The 21,601-nt window shown below is 46.1% G+C and overlaps 2 protein-coding genes across 20 annotated transcripts in view; one reads left to right on the top strand and one right to left on the bottom strand.

Moving 5' to 3' along the window:
• Positions 1 to 14: 14 nt before the first annotated feature.
• On the top strand, positions 15 to 13,610 carry PIWIL1 (piwi like RNA-mediated gene silencing 1). Its single transcript, XM_063173491.1, is given in 23 exon segments — positions 15 to 162; positions 563 to 689; positions 727 to 820; positions 1,380 to 1,457; positions 2,072 to 2,267; positions 2,597 to 2,722; positions 3,099 to 3,313; positions 4,388 to 4,509; positions 5,125 to 5,205; positions 5,706 to 5,903; positions 6,259 to 6,370; positions 7,250 to 7,367; positions 7,976 to 8,093; positions 8,244 to 8,358; positions 8,793 to 8,980; positions 9,520 to 9,592; positions 9,916 to 10,116; positions 10,216 to 10,319; positions 10,780 to 10,850; positions 11,380 to 11,533; positions 11,778 to 11,903; positions 12,340 to 12,487; positions 12,901 to 13,610. Coding segments are annotated over 23 exon segments (3,030 nt in total). The 3' UTR covers positions 13,018 to 13,610.
• A 789-nt stretch (positions 13,611 to 14,399) lies between these two features.
• RIMBP2 (RIMS binding protein 2) overlaps positions 14,400 to 21,601 on the bottom strand; it is a 74,981-nt gene continuing 67,779 nt past the window's right edge. For 9 of the 19 annotated variants that reach the window (XM_063173249.1, XM_063173245.1, XM_063173257.1 and 6 more), the window contains 6 exons: positions 20,806 to 20,990; positions 20,461 to 20,629; positions 19,485 to 19,594; positions 18,626 to 18,697; positions 18,279 to 18,413; positions 14,400 to 15,911 (listed from right to left, as the gene is read on the bottom strand). In XM_063173249.1, coding sequence (XP_063029319.1) covers positions 15,720 to 15,911; positions 18,279 to 18,413; positions 18,626 to 18,697; positions 19,485 to 19,594; positions 20,461 to 20,629; positions 20,806 to 20,990 — 863 coding nt within the window. In that variant the 3' untranslated portion in view covers positions 14,400 to 15,719. Of the gene's footprint in view, positions 15,912 to 17,591; positions 17,698 to 18,278; positions 18,414 to 18,625; positions 18,698 to 19,484; positions 19,595 to 20,460; positions 20,630 to 20,805; positions 20,991 to 21,601 lie in introns of those variants that run through there. The other 10 variants (XM_063173262.1, XM_063173248.1, XM_063173258.1 and 7 more) reach the window with 4 other exon arrangements.

The following is a 21,601-nucleotide window of genomic DNA, read 5'->3' on the forward strand; positions in this document are numbered from 1 at the left end:
TCCGGGGAGCCGAAATGCACCTTCCCCCCGGCGGGACAGGGGGGAACCGCTCGTGGGGACCGCGCTCACCGTGCCCACCGTGCCCAGGACACTCGGAGCCCGCCCGCAGCGGGGCACGGCCGGGGACAGCGCCCCGGGGCCGGGGGAGCCCCGCTATCCGGGGTTAGATCTCCGCCATCCCGGGCTGGATCCCCGCCATCCCGGGACGGATCCCTGCCATCCCGGGTTAGATCCCCGCTATCCCGGGCTGGATCCCCGCCATCCCGGGTCGGATCCCCGCCATCCCGGGTTAGATCCCCGCTATCCCGGGCTGGATCCCCGCTATCCCGGGCTGGATCCCCGCCATCCCGGGTCGGATCCCCGCCATCCCGGGTTAGATCTCCGCCATCCCGGGCTGGATCCCCGCCATCCCGGGACGGATCCCTGCCATCCCGGGTTAGATCCCCGCTATCCCGGGCTGGATCCCCGCCATCCCGGGCTGGATCCCCGCCATCCCGGGACGGATCCCCGCCAAACCGGGACGGATCCCCGCGGGCACGGCTGCAAGGGGCGGCGCCGTGAGGGCGGGGCAAGCGCCGTCCTTCGGCTCCCTTCGTCACGCTCCGGCAGCGCTCGGCAGCCAATCGGCGCAGCGGGCGCCTTCCCGCCTCGCCCCTCTGTCGCGTGCCTTGCTGGGCCCGTTCCTGAGGGCGCGGCCGGGCCGGCGCTGTCCCGGGACTGTCCCAGGCCCGGCCTGCGGCAGCGGCGGCGGCTCCAGCGGGGACAGAATCGTGCGGGGGCTCGGGGAGAGCGGCTGGCTGTCTGCGGGCGGCTAGGAGCAGTGTCCCCGCGCGGCCCGAGGGCAGGCGGAGGTAAGGCCGCGGCCCTGCTGGGGTTCTGGCCCCACAGGCTGCGCGAGGCGGGCCGGGAAGGCGGGCCGGGCCCGGGCCGGGGCTGGGAGTGCCGGCGATGGGCAGGGCTGGGCCGGGCGGGACCGAGCAGGCCGCTGCGCCTCCAGGCACGTGCTCTGGAGAAGAAGCTCTGCCCGGGGGTTAGGGAACGAACCGGCCTGAGCCCAGCCTCCGGGGGAGCCTGGGGGGAACGTCCGAGGGCCCTGGGTTACCTCGGCTGAGGCCGCAGCTCTGGCTGACTCACAGCTTCAGCCTTGAGGCGGCCTGTGCCCGTCCCTGCAAACCTGACTGAAGGCCTTGCTCACGCTCCCCTCATGGCTCTGTCAGTGTGGAGATCCCCGAGCAGCTAGTTCGGCAGGGATGGGTGTGTTCTGCTGAGCCAGTTGAGATTAAAGCAGGGCAGATGCTCTAGTGCTGCTCATACTATTTATTGGAATAAGGGTGGGAAGGAGTAGGTAGAACGCTAATGCTGTAGGTTGCTTGTTTTAGAAGATGACTGGAAGAGCTAGAGCCAGAGGAAGGCCTCCCAGACAGATACCTCCTCCTGCTGCAGTAGGAGATGCACCGGTGAGTTGGTTTTCTTCTTTCTTCACCAGGATTTGAGATTCATACCTCACCTACTTCTGATTTTAATATCGGGCAGATGTGTTCTGTGTTTTATGTGTGTATGCATATATTCTGCTGGGTGTACAGTTAATACAGCTCTGTTTTATTAAAGACATTTTATTAAGTTTCCAGTAACATGAAACTCTGAATTGTGGGATTGCTTGTGGCTTAAGGTTGCTGTTCTTCCAGCCACAACACTTTTTAATGTAACTTATTCACTAGCCACTAAAATTACAAAAGACATTTTTACAGAATAACTAGTCAGTTACTTGAGGTATCAGAGGGACTGTAGAAAGTGAGAAGTCCATAAATTTTAGTTAGAGCTTGGAAAGAGGGGATTTGCATTAGCTATTAGTTAAATGACTGGTAACTTTAAAAGTTTCCACACTACAGTAATTTTGAGTTTCAAGCATAGAATGGTAACTCTGCTACTTAGTATAGGACAAAAGGGTTTAAATGTCCATAACATAAGTGTGCCTGAAAGGGTTAGGATGTGCATCCCTCGTGCTGGAGTGTGTGGGCTCTCTCCTCAGTGAGCACTCTGCTGAAGAGGCTGTTTGTTCCCCCAGTGGCAGATGCAGCAGGGCATGCCCGGCCCGCTGCGCGGCCGGCGGCAGCAGCAGCAGCAGCACCCGCAGCAGCTCCAGCACCCACAGCAGCTCCAGCAGCAGTTCCAGCAGCTCCATGTTCCTCCAGCACAGCTGGAAGATCCTGGGGGCCATGGGCACCTGCGTGGCTGTGAGACCCCCCTGCAGGAGAGGAGGCCAGAAGGTCAGAAGGGCTGGGAAACCCAGTGTGCTCCACAAGAGCATGTGTCCTGGAGAGAATACAGGCATCCTTTAGAATGCCTGTATTTAGAACTAAGGCATCCTTTACACTGTATTAATCTTTTTTTTTGCTTTTGAAAATGAGTTTTGTTACTGAGATTTGGAAGATGTTTCCTACATAGTAAAAGCTGAAATTTAACATTTTGTGATTACTCTTAAATTTGTCTTAATGCCTTTCAAGATTTAATTGCATTATATATTTTTATTTGTTAATATGTGATAGTATATGTGTTATTTATTAATTAGTTGTGATTCTTGAATTTTAAACAATAGGGTTACAGGTTTCCTCAGGACTCCAGGATATGTCTTTAAGAGATAGGGGTGGACGTCGCAGAGATTTCCATGACCTTGGGGTAAACACTCGGCAAGCCATGGTGCACGTTCAGGAATCCAAAACTGGTATGTTTAAATTAGATTCTAGACAGGTAAGCAGTTTGAAATGGAGGAGTTTCCTTTATTTCTGCTCTTAGTTTCCTCTAAAGATCCAAGTAAAAAAATCTTCAGAGTGCATTAGAAAAAGATAAGAAGTTGTTGCTGGTAGCTGAAGAGCAGCGCAGACATTGTGCTGGCAGCTGAAGGCTGTACAGGAAGCTCCAGAGGGCGGAGGAGTGTCTGGTAACAGTGAGCTGTAGCTCACGGGGCTAGAGCAGATCAGAGCACCACTGACCTCTAATGTTTGTCTGCCTGTCATGGCTTAAAGAGCTGCCTCAGCTGTTGCTGAATGGCTGTGAAGTGGTAACATTCTGTAACTGTTACCATCCGGCTCTCATTTCAGGTTTTTCAGGAAAAATGATCAAGCTGACCACCAACCACTTCCGGCTGACGTCGCGCCCGCAGTGGGCGCTGTACCAGTACCACGTGGGCTACAGCCCTGAGATGGAGGCGCGGCGCCTGCGCTCCGCCCTGCTCTTCCAGCACGAGGAGACCATCGGCAAGACCCATGCCTTTGATGGCTCCATACTGTTCCTGCCAAAGAAGCTCGAGAACAAGGTGTGACACCGCAATGCCCTTTGATTTTCTGTCACGACTTGCAGTTTGTTCTTGTTTCTCACTGGCTGGGTGAGGTTAGAGAATTGATGTCCCACAAGCAGTGTATTGAATATATCAATATAAGCTAATTTGTTGTGTCGAGAAATTTGGTAATAAACTTTGGGTTCTAATGGTTAATTTCTAGAATCATCCTCTGCACAGAAGTGATAGTACAGACGGTACTTCTCCTTTTGTTTCCTTTTTACTTCCGTCTTTCATACCTTCTGTATTTTAACACCCCACATAATTGGAAGGGTGGATGAGTTGGGTGTATGTGGCAAGGTTTTGATAGCTGGAGGGGTCAGGGTGGCTCCTATGGGAAGGGGTCAGGGTCAGCCCTGTGTTGCACAGTCATTGCCAGCCAGATTCAGAATGGACCCATCACAGGCTAAAGCTGAGCCCATCAGCAAAGATGTTGGCACCTCTGTATATTTAAAAAGCAGGGGAAAATTGCAGAGCAAAGAAAAATCTTAGAAGAAACGAGCACCAAGGGGAAAACACCCATGCACTGGTGGTAATCCCTGCCCTCTGTGCCTTGTGCCACTCCTTGCTTCACTGCAGGGACTGGGTGTAGCCAGTGCTGTTCACAGAGGGGCCAGAGGAGTCTGGGGTGAAGCTGAATGTGGAAAAGGGAGAGGGGAAGAAGTTTTCACTATGTGTGCTAATCTTTGTCTTTTTACTTCCCAGTATCTGAATCAGTAATTAAATATATATTAGTTGGCAATATGTTAGCTCATTCCCTCAAGCTGAGCCCTTTTCCTGTCATGGTAATGGGTAAGTGATGTCCTTGCCTTCATCTCGAGTTCAGCTGCTCTGGGGAGAGCCCCATTCTACCCCCAAGCTGTCTTCACCCCGATGAGCAGAGTCTTGCAGGCTGTAGTTCACAGTCCTAGTGGGAGATTGAATCTACATTTCAGTTAGTCTTGAATTATTGCTTGGAATAAAAATGGCTGAGTCCAGTTTGATATTACTGGAGCAAAATGCAGAGACAGCACCCTTCGCTCTGGTTTTGTTAACCTTATTTCACTTTTTCAGGTTACTGAACTGTTCAGTAGGACTCGAAATGGGGAAGATGTGAAGATAACAGTCACACTCACTAATGAGTTGCCACCCACTTCACCTACTTGTCTGCAGTTTTACAACATCATTTTTAGAAGGTTTGCTGTACAAGTTATGTCTTTATAAGAAGTTACTCTAAAAATATCTGAAGTAAGTTTTTCCAATCTGAGGAACTGGCTACAACAAATAAGTATTATAAAAGTAAATTTTTAAGCCTTTATGGCTACCGTTATTGTGGGGCCAACCACATCTGGCAGTACTGTGAAGTGCAGTTGTATGTATTTCTGGGCCATGTTAGTGTAAAAGCAGTTCATGCTGTTGTAGGCAGTTACAACACTCCACCCTCCTTTTTGTGTGGGTTTGCCTCTTAAAGCAAGTTACAGAGCAGGACATTGAACTGGAAATTTCCTCCTTTGTGACTCTAGTCTTTCTTCTTAACCTTGGTACCTGGCCTGCGTGGTTCACCTGAGACATAGCCTGTTGGGACTGCTGCTTTCAGCTGGTTGGTGAAGGGTGGAGTTGGACCTGAACTTCTCACCTGATTATTGTTAATAAATGTCAATGACCTTTATAAATTGAGTGTAATGAGAAGTTCATATTTTACATAACCAGATGAGCAATGAGTTTGTGCATAGGGATTGGACCATGCATGATGTGATGATGATGATAATAATAGTAATAATGCTAAAGGACATCCATTTTTCTGTTTTTAGGCTTTTGAAGATGCTGAATTTGCAGCAGATTGGACGTAATTATTACAACCCCAGCGATCCAGTCAGCATCCCTAACCACAGGTTAGGCAGAACCCCTTGGTTTTCAGAGGGTGCAGGGGTTGCTGCTACCAGGGCTGTCCTTGTTCCCTGCAGGGTGCCTGGTGCTCCTGCCTGCCCTGGGCCTGCTGTGCAAGTTGGTGGGCCTGAGTTGGCCTGGGGGCCCATCATGGGGCTGTGCTGCACTCCCTGCCTTCAATCTGACTTGTGCAGCCTGGCTGATGGAAGGAACTGGGCAGTGTCCAGCTGGATAAACTGCTGGACTTTTTGTTCTAAAAGTCTCCTGAATGCCTACACACTTTGTGAGATACTTAACAGCATGAAATGGATTTCTTAGCTGACTTAAGATAGCTACCTGTAAAATATTTTTGATTTTGTTAACCTTCAAGAGCTTGTTTATATTTGGATGATGGCTTCATTGTGCCATCACTGCTCTCTGATGTCTTTGAAGGTGGGCAGGAATAAGGGGTCAGAATAAAGATGCTCTAAAGCACACTAAGATTTTGTGTGTTGTCTTTTGCCAGGCTGATGGTGTGGCTGGGCTTCACAAGTTCCATCCTGCAGTATGAGGAGAACATCATGCTCTGTGCAGATGTGAGCCATAAGGTTCTCCGTGGGGAGACAGTGCTGGATACTATGCACAGCCTTCACTCCCAGGTTGGAGAGGAGAGATTTAGAGATGCCTGTGCTAAAGAGCTGATTGGTTTAATTGTTCTCACAAAGTAAGTCTTCTTGGACTCTTGTCTTGGAGAGCTCTTTATGCTCCACTCCATGTCCTGAAGTAGGCAGTAAAGCATCAGAAAGTCAGAAAATGCTGTCATTGTCAAACTAGCAAACAGATCAAGGTTGACAGCATTTGCAAAAGCAGGAAGTACACACTGGTTTTCTTTTATTTTATTACAGTTTAGCTTGTGGTAGAATTGAGAGCCTATTACAGTTTAAAACTTGAAGTTATTACTTCTGAAAGGAGCAAAACTTCCAACTTGCATGAGTACTGACAGTAACTTTGTCATCCTAGTGTATTTCTTTTCTATTTGAGGTAAGATTAAAACAAAAAGTGATGAAATGTTTATGTAGGTACAATAACAGAACATACAGAATTGATGACATCGACTGGGATAACAATCCAAAGAGTACCTTCAGAAAATCAGATGGTTCTGAGATGAGCTTTGTGGAGTACTACAAAAAGGTATGAAAATTTAACTGTGTATTTTATGCTTTAACTTGGAATGTTCAGTCATTGTTACAGGTTTACTTAGGATGCATGGGTTTCTAATTCATAGTATTTTAATTTAACAGAATTTTGTTTAAAGGCCACTGTGCAATCTGAGATCAGTAACTAACCTGCACAGCATGGTTTGGTGGCAGTAGTTCATCCCAGGGAGTGGTTGATCAGGCAGAAGAGCCAGGAGGGCAGCACGGATGAGCAAGGAGCTCTTGGGAAAACTCAGAAGGGAAGCTTTGGGAAGGTGGGGCAGGGACAGGTAATGTGGGAGGAACACAGATACATTGTCACAGCGTGCAGAACTGAGGTTGGGAAAGCCAGAGTGCCTCTGCATTGAATGTGTCTGCCACAGCTGGACCACCCTCTGTAACTGTCAGGTCTTCATGCATACCAGCTTCAGCAGAAACACGGGTATGGGAAGGCTCAATTTCAGAAACTTCACTTGGCAGTCTTGTTTGATTCTTGGGATTTCTTAAATTCAGTTGCTCTGTAGGGCAGAACTTTGTCCATTGCTGAAGTGGAAGGAGCATCCCAGTATTGAGTTAGATACCCCAGATGATAATGCCTCAAGCAAGGCACAGGCTTTGTGTCTGTTGCCTCTTACACATCAGTAGTCTGATGGCATCAGTTGAGAGAATAGTGCTTCCCTGCTTTGCCTTTTCTGGCAAAACCAATTCTTCTGAGATGTGCTAATTGAAAAAGGTTACTAGTTGCTTTTGGGTTTGTTTTAGGAACAATACTTGTTTTCTAAAGTGAGCATTATTATTCAGCAATAATAATGTTTGCTATGAGTAACTTGTTTGTTATGAATAAATTAACATGCAGTCTATATTTCTGATACAGCAATATAACATAGAAATTAGTGATTGGATGCAGCCTGTTCTGATCAGTCAGATGAAGAGGAAGAGAGGGAACATACAAGGAACTGTGGCTCTGATTCCAGAGCTGTGCTCCCTAACAGGTACTATAGCATTTTTCCATATCAAAGCATCTGTCAAACCATAATGCCTACTGAAAGAGGCATTCTGACAGCAGCTTTCTGCAGAGTTCAGCAAACTGTTTTGTTTATATAAATGTGAGTTTAGGAACACATTTTTAGCTAAAAGATTGGATATTTAAATGGGACTGGAAAGCTTGAGGGGGTTTGTTGTTGCATAGTGTTAAGCTATGGTATTCAACATCAGAACTCTGATAACTTGTAGAGTTTTGGTGATAGAACTTCTGTTGAAAAAGAGCAATTTATTAGAAATTAATGATAATTCTGTAAGATAGATAAATATTTGTTTTGCACTAGCAGTACCTGAACATCTCAGCACTGTTTGTTTTGATTTGAAAACGGAACTGAAGAGCTGCAATGCCTTGTGTAGTTTCCTCTCTAGTGCAGAAATCCAGGATTTTTTTTCATGCCAATGGGGATGTATGTACAGGAAGCAAGTGAAAACTTTGCCTACTGCTGCCACCACTTCCTGTGTCTGCAGGACATGTAGCACTAATCTGCATGAGTAGTAGGTTCAATTTTTACAGTCCTTCATCTTAACTGGGACTCAGAAAAGGCTTTGTTGTTGGCAGGACTGACTGACAAGATGCGCAACGATTTCAACATGATGAAGGACTTGGCCATCCACACACGGCTGCCGCCTGAGCAGAGGCAGCGCGAGCTGGGCAGGCTTCTGAACTACATCCAAAAGTATGGCACCTAATGTCCTCTCTGTTTCTGTGTCATGAAAGATGTGTACAACAAACTTCTCGCAGTGAAACTTCTGACATCTTACTAGTTTTAAAAAGTCAGCAGGAACAAATTTCTCATGATTTTCATTCATATCTTGTTTTTAAACAGAGATGACAATGTTCAGAAGGAGCTCCGAAACTGGGGTCTAAGCTTTGATAATAAATCAGTGTCCTTTACAGGAAGAATTGTTCAAGGAGAAAAGATCTTTCAATCAGGAGCCATGGTAAATAAAAAATCAGCTTCTAAAATCTTCTGGATGTCTCAGTGATGAAACAAGTTTTTAAGGAAGGAAATAGTACTTTTTGGTTTATAAGTGAAGGATAGAGTGAAAATGTTATATACTTTGTCCGAGCAGGAGATTTGCAGGTTAAGTTGTTCCCGAGCCGTGGTTAGAAACCCTTGAAGGCAGTCCATCACAATAGGGCTGTCCTTGCAGAACAGTCCTTCTGGTCAGGCACACAGTCCAGGAGAGCAGAGAGGTTTCCCATTCGTTTCCATCTATTAAAGAGGTGCCAAGGCTTTGCTGTGAAAAGCCACTAAGGATTTCAGCTGGGTAGCTAGAACACAGGCAGTGTGTGCTCAGCACAGGTAGGATGAGCAGTGGAGATGTGCATTCAGTCAGAGGCTGTTGACAAACACGAGCTCTTTGCTCTGCAGTTCGACTACAACCCTCAGTTTGCCGACTGGACCAAGGAGACGCGCGGCGTGCCCCTGATCCGCTCCATGCCCATGGACAGCTGGCTGCTCATCTACACCCGCCGCAACTACGACGTGGCCAACACCCTGCTGCAGAGCCTCTTCAAGGTCACCCCCTCCATGGGCATCCACATGAACAGGCCAAGCATGTGAGTGTCCTCACTGAGCTGAGGGAGAACCATCACCACGTGGGGCTGTTCAGCGAGGGCAGGGTGTCGTGTGTCACACAGCCGATGTCTGGGAGGTTTTTAATAAAACCGAGTTGCTTTCAGTATGCAGATTGTTCTGTTTTCTCTTGTGATTGACTTTCCTTACTCATACTTTTATTTCTGAGCGCTTTTCATATGCCTAAACTAAGAAGTGTCAGCAGACAGTCATTGTGCAAACCCTTCTCTAAGGAGTATTTTCTGCTGACTTAGGATATATTCTGATTGTGATCTGTTCTCCTTGCAAATATCCTCCCTTGAGTACCTGTACTTGCTTTTAATTTTGAATTTCATTGTGTTTGGAAGCCTAAGTTTGGAGGTGATTCCTTTTAATCTTCAGATGTGTGAAAGTAGTTTGTTAATAGCTGTAAATGTGACATTTCATACACTATGGATGCGTAGTGAGCTTTTATGCTTTTGCTGAAGTTTCAATAGCTGTTAGCTGTTCTTTTTCTGTAAACATTTTCTCTCTTTCTTTTCAGGATTGAAGTAGATGACAGAACAGAAGCATATTTAAGGGTTTTACAGCAAAGGATTACCCCTGACATAAACATAGTATGTATTTGAACCCATAATTTCAAATCCTGTTTCTCTCTGTAACTGGTGTTTAGTGGGGTTTGCTCTCAGAACTGCAGCTCTGGGCCCCTGAGAATCCACTACTGCTCATCCTCCTGTGCAAACCTACCACTGACCATGGATATCCTTCTGGATAAGAGCCTTGGTTCTGAAGTACAGACACTGACACTTTGCAGTTCTTTCTTTCACTGTGAACATCTGAATATTTCTCTTGCGCCTAAGAACTTTTTACTAAAGAACTGTTTAAGTGCTGTATAGCTCTGAGAATGCAGCTTCTTACAAAGATTCTTTTTCCTTCAAAGGTAGTTTGTATTTTGTCCAGCTCCCGAAAGGATAAATACGATGCCATCAAGAAGTACCTGTGCACAGACTGCCCCATCCCCAGCCAGTGTGTGCTGGCTCGCACTTTGAGTAAACCGCAGACTATCATGACGGTAGCAACAAAAATTGCCTTGCAAATGAACTGTAAAATGGGTGGAGAGCTCTGGAGTGTTGAGATCCCTGTAAGTATTTTCTTATGAATGGTAACTGCTCTTTATGAGGCTTTATTTCAAAAGCCAGGCCAGTACAGCAGGTCCGTGCTGTGTGTGGTTGCCTTGCAGCTGAAGCAGGTGATGATTGTGGGCATCGATTGTTACCATGACACCGTCTCTGGGAAGCAGTCCATCGCGGGCTTCGTGGCCAGCCTCAATCAGTCAGTCACACGGTAAGAGCAGGCTGCCACAGGTAAAAACCTTTCCTTTGGCTGATAAACAGCTTCAGTGGGGTGGTCCATCAGCAAAATACGGAATTGGTTTGCTGTAATGGTTAATGTGAAATATATTGTGAATTTTTCCCACTGCATCCCTTGAAGGAGTGGCCTTGTCCCACATTGCTTGAGAGAAGGTGGAGACATGGCTGGGATGAATAGAGAGCATCAGGGTGACAGGGTCTTCCCCATTTGTGTTGACTTCTCTTCTTGGTTGAGAAGAGTTTTAAGTTACGCTATGGCACTTTTACCGTGTTTTTATTTAGGGGAAATATTCTCATAGAACCCCACCTCTTCCTTGGCTGCATTGACCCACAACATCTGTAAAGACTAAGTGGTCATGGGCATTTTAAAAATAACTTCATTGCAGTAAGCCTGGGAAATGCTTTGAAGGTCTCTGTCATTTTGTTCTTCACAGGTGGTTCTCCCGCTGCGTTGTTCAAAGTCGTGGGCAAGAACTTGTGGATGGAATCAAAACCTGCTTGCAAAGTAAGGGAAGGAAAGGGAAGGAGTTCTGCTCTTGTAGAGCCAGATCTAAGAACTGACAATTCAACTTCTCAAAACCCTCCTCTCCTGCTGGCCTGAGAGGAGGCTTTACCAGCCTGCACTTGGATAACAACAGATTTAACATTCCCTTATAAATACTGCTGAAAATGAATAGCATCTTGTGTAAATCTTTCACTGATTCCCAGATTCCTTTGCAATAATTAAAAACTACTGAGCAGTGCACTTCCAAGAATGCTTTAAGGGAGCCTGATTTCAAGGGGGGCAGCTCCTGCTATGAGGAGGCCAGCAGAGCAGGTGTATCCTTGGGTCCTTTCTGTTTGTGGGTGCACAGGCAAACCAGAGCTCTTCCTTGCAGGTATGTTTGTGTAGCATGATGCTGACCCATTTCAGGTTACTGAAGGATTAAGGACCTTACTTCTACGACTTGCTGGTTTTCTAGGAATAAAAATCTATTTCTGTTTTGGAATGAATTGCCATTACAACTAATGGCTATTACTCTTGTTTTTTTAAGGTGCTCTGAGGAACTGGTCTAAGTGGAATAAGTCTTTGCCCTCTCGTATTTTTGTGTATCGTGATGGCGTTGGAGATGGACAACTCAATACTTTGGTTAATTATGAAGTGCCTCAATTTCTGGATTGCTTGAAGAGTATTGGTACTGACTACAGGTAAATCAGTTTCTACCAACCCTTTTCTTTACACTGCCAGAGGAATAAACACTGGGATACAAAACGAGGCTATGGATGAAGACTGTGTATCTAAAGTTGTGAACAATGTCTTACTTGATCTGAATCAGTAAAGACTTACATGTGAATTAATGCCCTGGAACTCCAAAGAATCTGCTCCTGAAATAGTCCTAGTGCAGTTTTCTAGGAGAGTATTGGTTTTTTTTTCCTTTTTCCTTTCTTTTAGCCCAAGACTCACTGTGATTGTGGTGAAGAAACGAGTGGGTGCCAGGTTCTTTGCAGAGATTGGGGGAGGACTCAAAAACCCACCCCCAGGGACTGTTGTTGATACAGTGGTGACCAGACCAGAGTGGTGAGTTCCTGCAGAGGCAGGACTTCCTGCTGCTGCCAGCAGCCTGGGCAGAAAGGAGATAGATCCAACAGTACAGGGACTGTAGGATCAGGTGTAAAAATACTTCCCACACTTGTGTGGCTCAGGGACTGCAGAAAATGAGCAGTGTAAGCTAAGGGCACGTGCAGGATGGTTATCAGGAGGAAAATGGGATTGAACAAATAGTTGAGGTTGTTATGGCCTCAAGACCTGCTCCATATAATGTTATTCACGTTCCTCCAGGCCTCCTGGCCTTTCAGACACAGAGGAAGCGTTTGTGGCCACAGCCTAGGCATCCTTCTGGGGTGCACTCAATGAGCATGAAGTGAAGAAACCAGGACAGATAACATGGGGACTGGCATTTTCCCAGGCACACAGCCCTGTCAGTAACAGGCTGGGGGGGTGTTCCCTGGGGCAGGTATGATTTCTTCGTGGTGAGCCAGACGGTGAAGAACGGCTGCGTGGCCCCCACCCACTACAACGTGATCTACGACACCAGCCAGCTGAAACCCGACCACGTGCAGCGCCTCACCTACAAGCTGTGCCACATGTACTACAACTGGTCGGTGAGTGCTCCTGCAGGGACAGCCTGCATGCAACACTGAAACCATTTCTTACCTGCACAAGTATCTGCTCCTTCATGGAGGTGGAGCTGTGCTGCTGCATTGCCTTGAGGCCTCTGTGCACACCCAGCCTTGCTTCAGCTGTGGCACTTCAGCAGCCACAAATACCAGATATGACATGTCTCACCTTCTGCAAGGCCCAGCACTGAATGTAAACCCGTGTATGAGGTGGCAGGAGGGCACTGCAGTTGGGAAGTTGGGGGTATTTAAAGTTATTTTCACAAATCAGCATAAACAACAGGCAATACAAATTTTACAAGTATGCAGATTTCAGAGGTCTTTGTTGCAGCGACTGCATGCTTATTTAAATTACCTGGAAATAATTACCTTCATTTTCTTTTTGCCCCTTTCTGCAGGGTATTATCAGAGTGCCTGCTCCTTGCCAGTACGCTCACAAATTGGCTTTCCTTGTGGGTCAGAGTATTCACAGAGAGCCAAGCATGACGCTTTCAGACAGACTGTACTACCTTTGAAGCTCAGCTACCAGCCAAACAGAAGAGAGCAGTTCCTCTCTAGGGAATGTACAATTGTCTGGGCTTTTGGTTTAGTTTTGGTTTTTCATAAGAGACATGCACAGGATATGTGCAGTTGTGGAAATTATTTTATTTTCATTGTACCAAGGAAAAGCTTGAGATTTGCATTTTGAACAGGTGTCTGCTTGCTAGAATAACTACACAAATTTTTATGATATTTGATACTTATTTTCTAAAGTTCTTTCCAAAAGTTTATTGGTTGTTCTTATTTACATTTTGATAAGTCTTACACAGAATTACTTCTTGCATGGGAGATAGAGAGTTATGCAGACCAGAATCCCAACTCTTCCAGCTGGTATTTACCCTTCTACTTTTCAAAAGGCTTCAATATTGTTGATTCCTTGTTTTTCTTGGTTAAGATGAGGGCCAGCTTTGTCTCCTGAGCTGTTTCATACCTTAGGAGGAGGTGACCAGGTGCTCTTGGTTACCAAGGCTTTGTCTGCAGGCTGCACAGCGATGCAGGACCTTGGCAGGGTTTGAGCAGCTGTGGTTGTGAGGGATTTGCAGAGCAGCCCCAAGCTCTGGTGCTGCCAGGGGCCAGTGAGGGCTTTGCCAGCTGTGAGGGGCAGTGCTGTGTGCAGCTCCACGCTGAGGGCTCAGCTCTGCAGAGCCTCTCCACAGCAGGGAGGGCTTGGGCTGCCTGTGCTGCTGGAGCAGCTCTGGGGACAGGGACTGTCCTGGGCCCTGCTTCTGCTTGGGCTGCAACTTCATGGTCACTGCCTGGCGGGAGCAGAGAGCTGGAGACAGCTAAACTGCTGGGCTGCTCCTGTTCAGCACTGCTCCTTAACTGAGAAATGCATTTCCATCAAGGAACATCAGTGCACTGGCACGCTTGGGGTTTTTGGCTTTGTAGTTCCAAGCACTGGGAAGCAGCCCTGGTTTGTTCATGTCTGAGGTTTTCATTGGTCACTGTTCTGCAGCCCATTTTTGAAACTAACAGCAGGTGGGGGCATGGAGGTTGATTTCAGATTTTTGCAGTAGCAAACTACTGCACGTGGAGAAATTCAGATTAGTGCTGGTTTTCTTAACCACCTTGTTGTGAACCTTGTTGCTTTTCTTTGTGAGATTTAAATAAAGTTGTTGCTGTAATCCTTGCCCGTTTGAGCCTGTTCTGTATTTTGTGCTTCAGCACTGGGCTTTGGGCACAGATGGGACAATTGCTGGAGTAACTTTGCAACCATTTTTTACCTCTGGGAAGCCCTTGCAGATGGAGGAGCTTTTCTTTATTCTGCAGTGAACTTCAGTGGCCATGGGCAGTTCTGAAAAAAGGCTGACACAGGAAGGCAGCAGCTGACACAGGGGATTTATGAAACATACTGCACTCTACAAAATATCAAATTATTTATTTATATAAAATATTATACACAACGATTGTACACATGCACACACCCACACGGTACTTTACCACAAATGTAGGCCAGTTATTTTCTTTAATTAAATCTTATAATCTAGCACACAGTATTTTACAGTAATTTACATTGTTATCTGAAGACACAATGGGGAAGCTTTGATCATTCATTTATAAACCTTCCGTAAATTACAAAAAGAAAGGCAGTCTGAAAAGTATGTATAAACAGTAAAAACAATTTACAAATGGACAAGAATTACAAAATAGTAACAGCCAATGACTGCCATCAGTGTGGAGGATTGGTTTTTGTGATATGCCAATGTTGCAGTTGGGGTTGATAGAGCCTGGTGCAGCCTCGTGGGGCTGTGGCTGGAACACTTTGTCCTTTCACTGCAGATGGACTTGCCTCAATCTGACAGCAGCAGAATGAAAATGCCTTTTAACCTAGGACTGAACCTCCACAGAAAAAAACAGGGACTAAAGGGCTTTTGGTGTGCAGTTGGTTTTTTCCCATAGCTTAGAACAGGGAACCAGGAACCCCAGAACTGGAGATTGAAATGGGGTGAGGTTCTGAGTAACTTGCACTGCCTGGTTCCCCTGGAGTGAGAATGGCAAACCAGTACAGGGTGTGGTTTTTACTGGGGGACCAAAACTGAGGAGGGTTTAGCACAGCACTTGCACACTGCCAGGAGTCCATCAGACAGGGCTGGGGCAGTACCAGTGTTCACCTGGAGCTACTGGTGGAGGGAGGATGGACACAGCTGCATACACAGTACATACAAAGTATACGCTGCATATTTATTAGACAGTACAAATCATTGTGCAGTAATAAGGCAAAACATCAAGGCTGATTCAACTAGGAGTTTCAAGACCATTTTTGTTAATGAGTGGATCCAGTGGGGTGATCTCTCTGAACTAGCAATCAGTGAATGAGTTTTCTCCCCCCACTCATGGTTAAAGGAGAATAAAGGCTGAGATTTTTCCAGTGGAGTTGCAGGTGTTGAGATGACTTCAAATAAAACCATGTTCTTCTGGTCTTAAGCCCATAACCTTTTTTTTTTTTTTTTTTTTTTTTTTTTTAACTTTTTAAAAAATGTTTTTGCAACAACAAATGCATTTCCCTTTTTTCCTTGCTGTTTTGATTAAGCAATTGGCATGACTCTGTTGATGTCAGAGTTAAAAATGCAACGGTCTGGTAAAGTACTGCATAGTCATGAAAGCCCTAGTTTTGACTTTAAAAAAAAAAAAAAGTACACAGACTGGAAGCTTTACAAGTTGTCCAGGAGCACATGACTCATTTCACTGCACCAAGCCTTTTCAGCAGTTTCTTGCCTTTGGAAAGCAGCCCCTTTTTCTTTTTCGAGGCCATATCCCTGCCTCTGCCGGGGCTCCCAGAGCCCAGCACAGGTGACGGAGGAGACCCGGAATGGAGATGAACTGTGGGGGAAGGTGCTCTCCGGGAGGTACCTGTATTCTCAGGAGGAACCTAGTAGGTACATTGTTATCATTTATTCAATCTTTGAAAGCTTAAAGCCATCAGCAGCAAGAAACTTGGTAACATCACTTGTCCCATTACCCACTTAAACAAAAGGGCTGGTTTCTTTCTTCTCTCTGGCTTAAAATACTGCGTGGGCTTATGGAAAATGCATCAATTTAGAGGAAAAAAATATAGAAATCGAAAACCCACCAATAAAGCCCAGGTTTTTTTTGGTTATACTTTTTTAAAGGAAATGTTGGATACGCTTACTTTGCCAGAATTCTGGCCATAAAAGCCACAAAATTGGCTTTGGCTTTTCATTTCAGTACTCTGATAGTACTAAAATGGAGAGGGATACTTTCAGCTATAGATTTAAGAAAAATAAACATGTTAATTACTACAGATTAGCAATCTATAGAAGCCAAACTCTTTTCAGAAGAAAATACTTAAAATGCTACATGATCACTTACTTTTTAATGTTCTTTAAATGCCTTTTCTTTAAAATTGGCTAGCAAACTTTATGTACAGATTAGAGAAGATGGCACACTGGCTTAAAAAAAAAAAAGGAAAAAGAAAAAGCTAAAATGAACCTTAATTGCAATCAAAGAAAGCTTAAAGGCCCTGAGTGCTTGATGTTACGCTGCAGCTATGAGGTTGTTAGATGACAGCATTCCTAAATATTTTGAACAGCTTTTTTTTTTTTCAGTCATCAAAAGCACTTGGATGAAAATGCTAAAATTACATATAGTCAGCCTATCCTAACTACAGTGCCCAGCTGGCAAAATGGTTGCTATCAATTAAGATGATATTTTTCACAGTAGAGTCCATGCTGTAGGGAGGCCTGCTAGCTTTAGTTCAAGTTAAAATGTCAGCAATTTACTGGCTCGTTGTGCAACAGTGAGTTAAGCAAAGGGGCTTCAAGCCTACTTTGATTTTAAATCAAGGTCTAATTCTAATGAAAAAAAAAAACAAAACAAAACAAACCAAAACAACTTGGTAAAGCACCCCAACGTACACCTGAAGATACCAGATATGGAGTCTAATGCATTCATTCAGTGAGCTGCATGTTTCAGGTCGAGACTTTATTGCATTGGTAAACCAAACAGTTGCTAATATTGCAAACGTACACTGCTAGGAAAATCCAGTGAATTGTACCACAGGAGGGGATTCTTTTCAGAAGCGTTGAATAGTTGGTCTTAGGCAAACTGGGGTAAAATAGATTGTGGAAAACACATTTTAAGGCAGACAATTTAAGTAGCTGTGTTTGAGTGTAGTGAGTTTCAGAACCAACTATCCCCTTGTAAACTACCGTCCGTGCCAGCGGCACTGCTGGTTCTGCAGGGGCTGCAGCTTTGTGCTTTTCTCTTGACACAGCAGCTTGGAATTTTTACATCCCAGCTTGGCTAGCAATGCAATATGCAGCTTTGTTTGTAGGGTAGTTAGACATAAAACTCTCCTCTCTATGTAAACATAAACATTGAGCTCGGGAAGAAATATGTTCCAAACGCCGACCTTCGTACAGGGAGGGCCGATGGATTTCAGAGGCTCCTGTTTTCAAGGATTTGTCTCCCAAGAAAGGAGTGGACTCGACTAGGTACAGCAAAGGCATGCAGCCTGGTCTTCTGTGGCCAAGGGGTTTGGAGACATATTTCTTTTCTTTTCCCCCACAATTAAGTTTCAAGACTTGCATTAGATAGCCAGGTAGCTTTAATTGAAATCTCTATTGGTATCTTCAGTTGCTCACTTACGTGAAGGCTACATTGCCTTATTAAGGTGTGAAATGAACACTCTTCTTCTGTTTCCAAGCAGATGAGCAAAGAAATAAAAATATATATAAAATATATAATATATAAAAGTATTGCAGTGATGAAACAAAACCAAAAATGAGATACTCTAAACATGATTAATTCTTTCATGAAAGAGAAGTCTCTGAGCAATTAATTATTGCCAGTTGGAACAGGAAGTTGTAAGGATTAAGAGAGGACCACTGTCACTCCATCAGCTGCAGTTACAGTTTGTATTTAGAGGAACACTGGTACCAGGCTTTTGTGCACAAGAACCTTTTTTAAAGAGCAATTTAGAAGCTTTGGGAAATAACTATCACCAGGAAAGAGCTGCTTAAACTCAGGTTCTGAAGGGCAGAACTGCAATGACTGCAACCAAACAGTCCATTCAGTTTCTCCATCTACAAACGTAACGAGCTGGCAAAGGCCAAAACCATTTTCCCTCAGGTTTTATTTTATGTATTTGAAAGATAACTTTAAATGGGCAAATGAATTTAAACGTAATGTTAAAAGTAATGTCAGAATGACATGACACGTGAGACAGAATGGAATGGCAGGTGGGGGCTCAGGTGCTCCTGAGGGGGCTGCTTACCCTTTTGGCCTTGGCCCGCATGGGCGCGTCGTGGCCGTAGCGCGCGGGCGCGTCCGAGAGAAACACTTCCACATCGTCAGGCACTTCTTCGAGGAAGTTGGAAGGAACCAGCCCCTTGTGTCCATTGAGCTCCCCCTGCCAGCAAGGGAAGGAGCAGTGAGTGCTTTCGTCCCATCACATCTACTCCCAAGGAGGCAGGGACGTATTGCTGCCTGTTTCAGAGCTGGCGAGGGAGAGGGAATTCCCATCTATGGCCCCTGAGAGCTCACACAATTCCACATCCCTCCCCAGGCTGGTGTTTGCTGGAGCTGGGAGCAGTTTGGGCTGAGCCAGCAGACACAACTTACATAGTAAAATCCATCTTCATCGATCTCACCAAAGACAGTGATGATGTCCCCAGTGCAGAAGGTCAGCTCGGCCTGCAGGGTAGGAGCAGGGACAGGCAAAGATCAGCCTTTCCTTATTAATAGGGAATGCAGTCAGATTTCCCCCCACTCCTTCATATTAAGACACTGATGAAACCAAACTGATCTTTGACAGCCAAACCTCTTGTTTTTCCCCTTGGGGTTTTTCCCTCAGCTTGCTAAGCCCAGCCCCTGTCCCACTGTGTGTGGACACCCACAGGGCTCCCTGTGACCAACAGCTGAGACATTCAAGCCTTGAAGAACCTGCATAAGCTTTGAACTGCAGCTTCAAAGGGCCCCTACATCCATCCTGGTGGAGGGGGAGCAGCTCAGGGAGCTCAGGGCATCACCCAGCCCAAGCCCTGAGGCACAAGGCTCCTGCACTGCAGCTGTGCTGGGTTCTCTTCAGCAAACCTTCACAATGGGCAGCTCCTCTCTGATCAGCGCCCAGTGCACCGGGCTCTTTTAATTGTCTGTGGCTTAAATGCAATTAGGGCGGGGCTTTTAAATTATGTTTAATTTCCTGTGGCCATGGGAGAGAGAACAAACAAAATCTTTGCAATACATCAGCACGATTTATTTGATTTGTTGGCCAAACTACTTTGAAACACCATAATTTAGAAAAAGATTTGGTTCAGTAAGAAACAGAGAACAACCCAGGCTGTGTTTTAAAGCACCGAGTCCCACATATTTCAAAATTCACTTTCTCCTTCTACAATTCCCCCGTAAAAACCAAAACCGAACATTTTAGAGGATGAGTGCGGAAGCTCACAGGCTGTGTGCCCCCAGGCTGTGCCCCTACCTCCACATCCACGTTGGGGGAGCTCTCCCTGGGGTCGTAGTCGTAGAGAGCCACCATCCTGCGGGTGGTCAGCGGCTGCTGCCGGCCCCCGCGCCGGCCACGGGGCTCTGCTGGGGGACACAGAGGGAGTTACTGATACAGGTGCTGCAGGGGATGATAAATGTGCTGCAGGTACAGTCACGGGCACTGTAGGTGTGCATACAGGCACTCAGGTATTGACAGAAGTACTGCAGTTACTGTTACAGGTGCTGCAGGTGTGCATACAGGCACTCAGGTATTGATAAAGGTACTGCAGTTACTGATACAGGTGCTGCACCTGTATGATACCAGTGCATACAGGCACTCAGGTATTGATAAAGGTACTACAGTTACTGATACAGGTGCTGCAGGTGTGCATACAGGTACTCAGGGATTGATACAGGTACTCTATTATTGATAAATGTGCTGCAGTTACTGCCATGGGTACTGCAGGTGATGATAAATGTGCTGCAGGTACTGTCACGGGCACTGCAGGTGCTCATACAGGTACTCAGGTATTGATAAAGGTACTCAATTCTTGATAAATGCACTCCAGTTACTGCCATGGGTACTGCAGGTACAGATACAGGTACTCAGGTATTGATACAGGTACTGCAGGTGTTGATAAAGGTACTCAGGTATTGATGAAGGCACTGCAGTTATTGATAAAGGCACTGCAGTAAATACTTCAGGACACAAAACCCACCTTTTTTTTTGTCTAATCAGAAAAGAAAGCAACAAGTGGAGTGGTGAAGCTGCAGGTCCCCATTTGCAGCCAATGCTGTCACCAAGATTAAATATTAGTTATATAAAATTATCCAGACACAGACACAGAATGCATCCCCTGGGGCAGTAAATGACTGCAAGATGTAGATGCACCTGCACAAAAACAAGAGGTAAATGCAGCCAAGCTAAGGGAGCCCAGAGTCTGGAGGGAAATGTCTGTATTTCCCCTTACCTATTTTCTCAATTGGAGTGTTCAAGGGAAGGAAACCTTGTTTAAGGAGTTGATCCATCATCTCTTCATCATCTGCCTGTATCTCAGAGACCATGTTACAGGGGATAAGGCCAACTCTTGCACAGGTTTCTCCACGGTAAAACCCATCAGCATCTTTGTCCCCATAAACCTGATATTCAAACAAGGTCAAAAAGCCATTAGCACTAGATATTAATTGCCAGGTCTGGTGAGATTTACACCTGAGCCTCTGAAGGAAAAGCCCAGGGTTGTGATCACACAGGCAGCGTTCCCCCAAAGGAGAGCTGTCTGTAAAATGCTGTGGTGTCCCCTGGCCTCAGGTCTCACCTTAATGATCTGTCCCTCCTTGAAGGGCAGCTCCTCCTCTGCAGCATCGGGGTTCGGGGACATGGTCAGCGGGTCGTAGTCAAAAAGTGCAACAAAGATTCGAGTGGAAAGGTCCTCTGTGCCAGGGTCTGTCTCAGACTCCTCATACATGTCTGGGGAGAGGCGGTCGTGGCCACCGTAGCCATCTGTGACAGCAAATTCAGGAGAGAACGGTTCAGTGACACAAGCTGGCCTCATCAGCCACCTCTCCCAGTTAATACTTGAAACATGTTGGGCATTTCAGTGAAAAAAACCCAAACCTCACTGCGTGTCCTATAAAGCTTGGTGGGATTTTGGTTTTTTTTTTTATTTTATCAGCAAGTTGTTATTTTTTAAAAAAGCTTATAAAGCCTGCACTGGAAGCTGGGCTGATTTCCTGTACCAGACTGACATTTGCACAGCTCACGTAGGAAAGCCATTTTTGTTAGGTTTGCAAGAGTTTGCCATGAATTAATGAAAAAGCAGTGAGGAGAATGGCAGGTGAGCATGAATGATGGCTGGTGGATGGCAGGGTGCGCGGCTGGGGCAGGCCTGGGTGGCCACGCTGATTTCACTGACCATGAGCAGCTGCCAGGGGTTTCCCTGAGCTGAGATCAGCTGTGTCTGAGCTGGAGCCATCTCAGCAGCCCCTGAGGGCAGTGCAAGGCTGCGGCAGTGCCAGAGACCGCCCCCACAGCCTGGGCAGCCCCAGCTCCCCACTGCAGCAGGGCTCGGTGTGTGCAGCCCATCTCACCCCTCCAAACCAGGGGCAGCCTGG

The sequence above is a fragment of the Melospiza melodia genome, chromosome 20, assembly GCF_035770615.1.
Source record: "Melospiza melodia melodia isolate bMelMel2 chromosome 20, bMelMel2.pri, whole genome shotgun sequence".
Classification (NCBI taxonomy): domain Eukaryota; kingdom Metazoa; phylum Chordata; class Aves; order Passeriformes; family Passerellidae; genus Melospiza; species Melospiza melodia.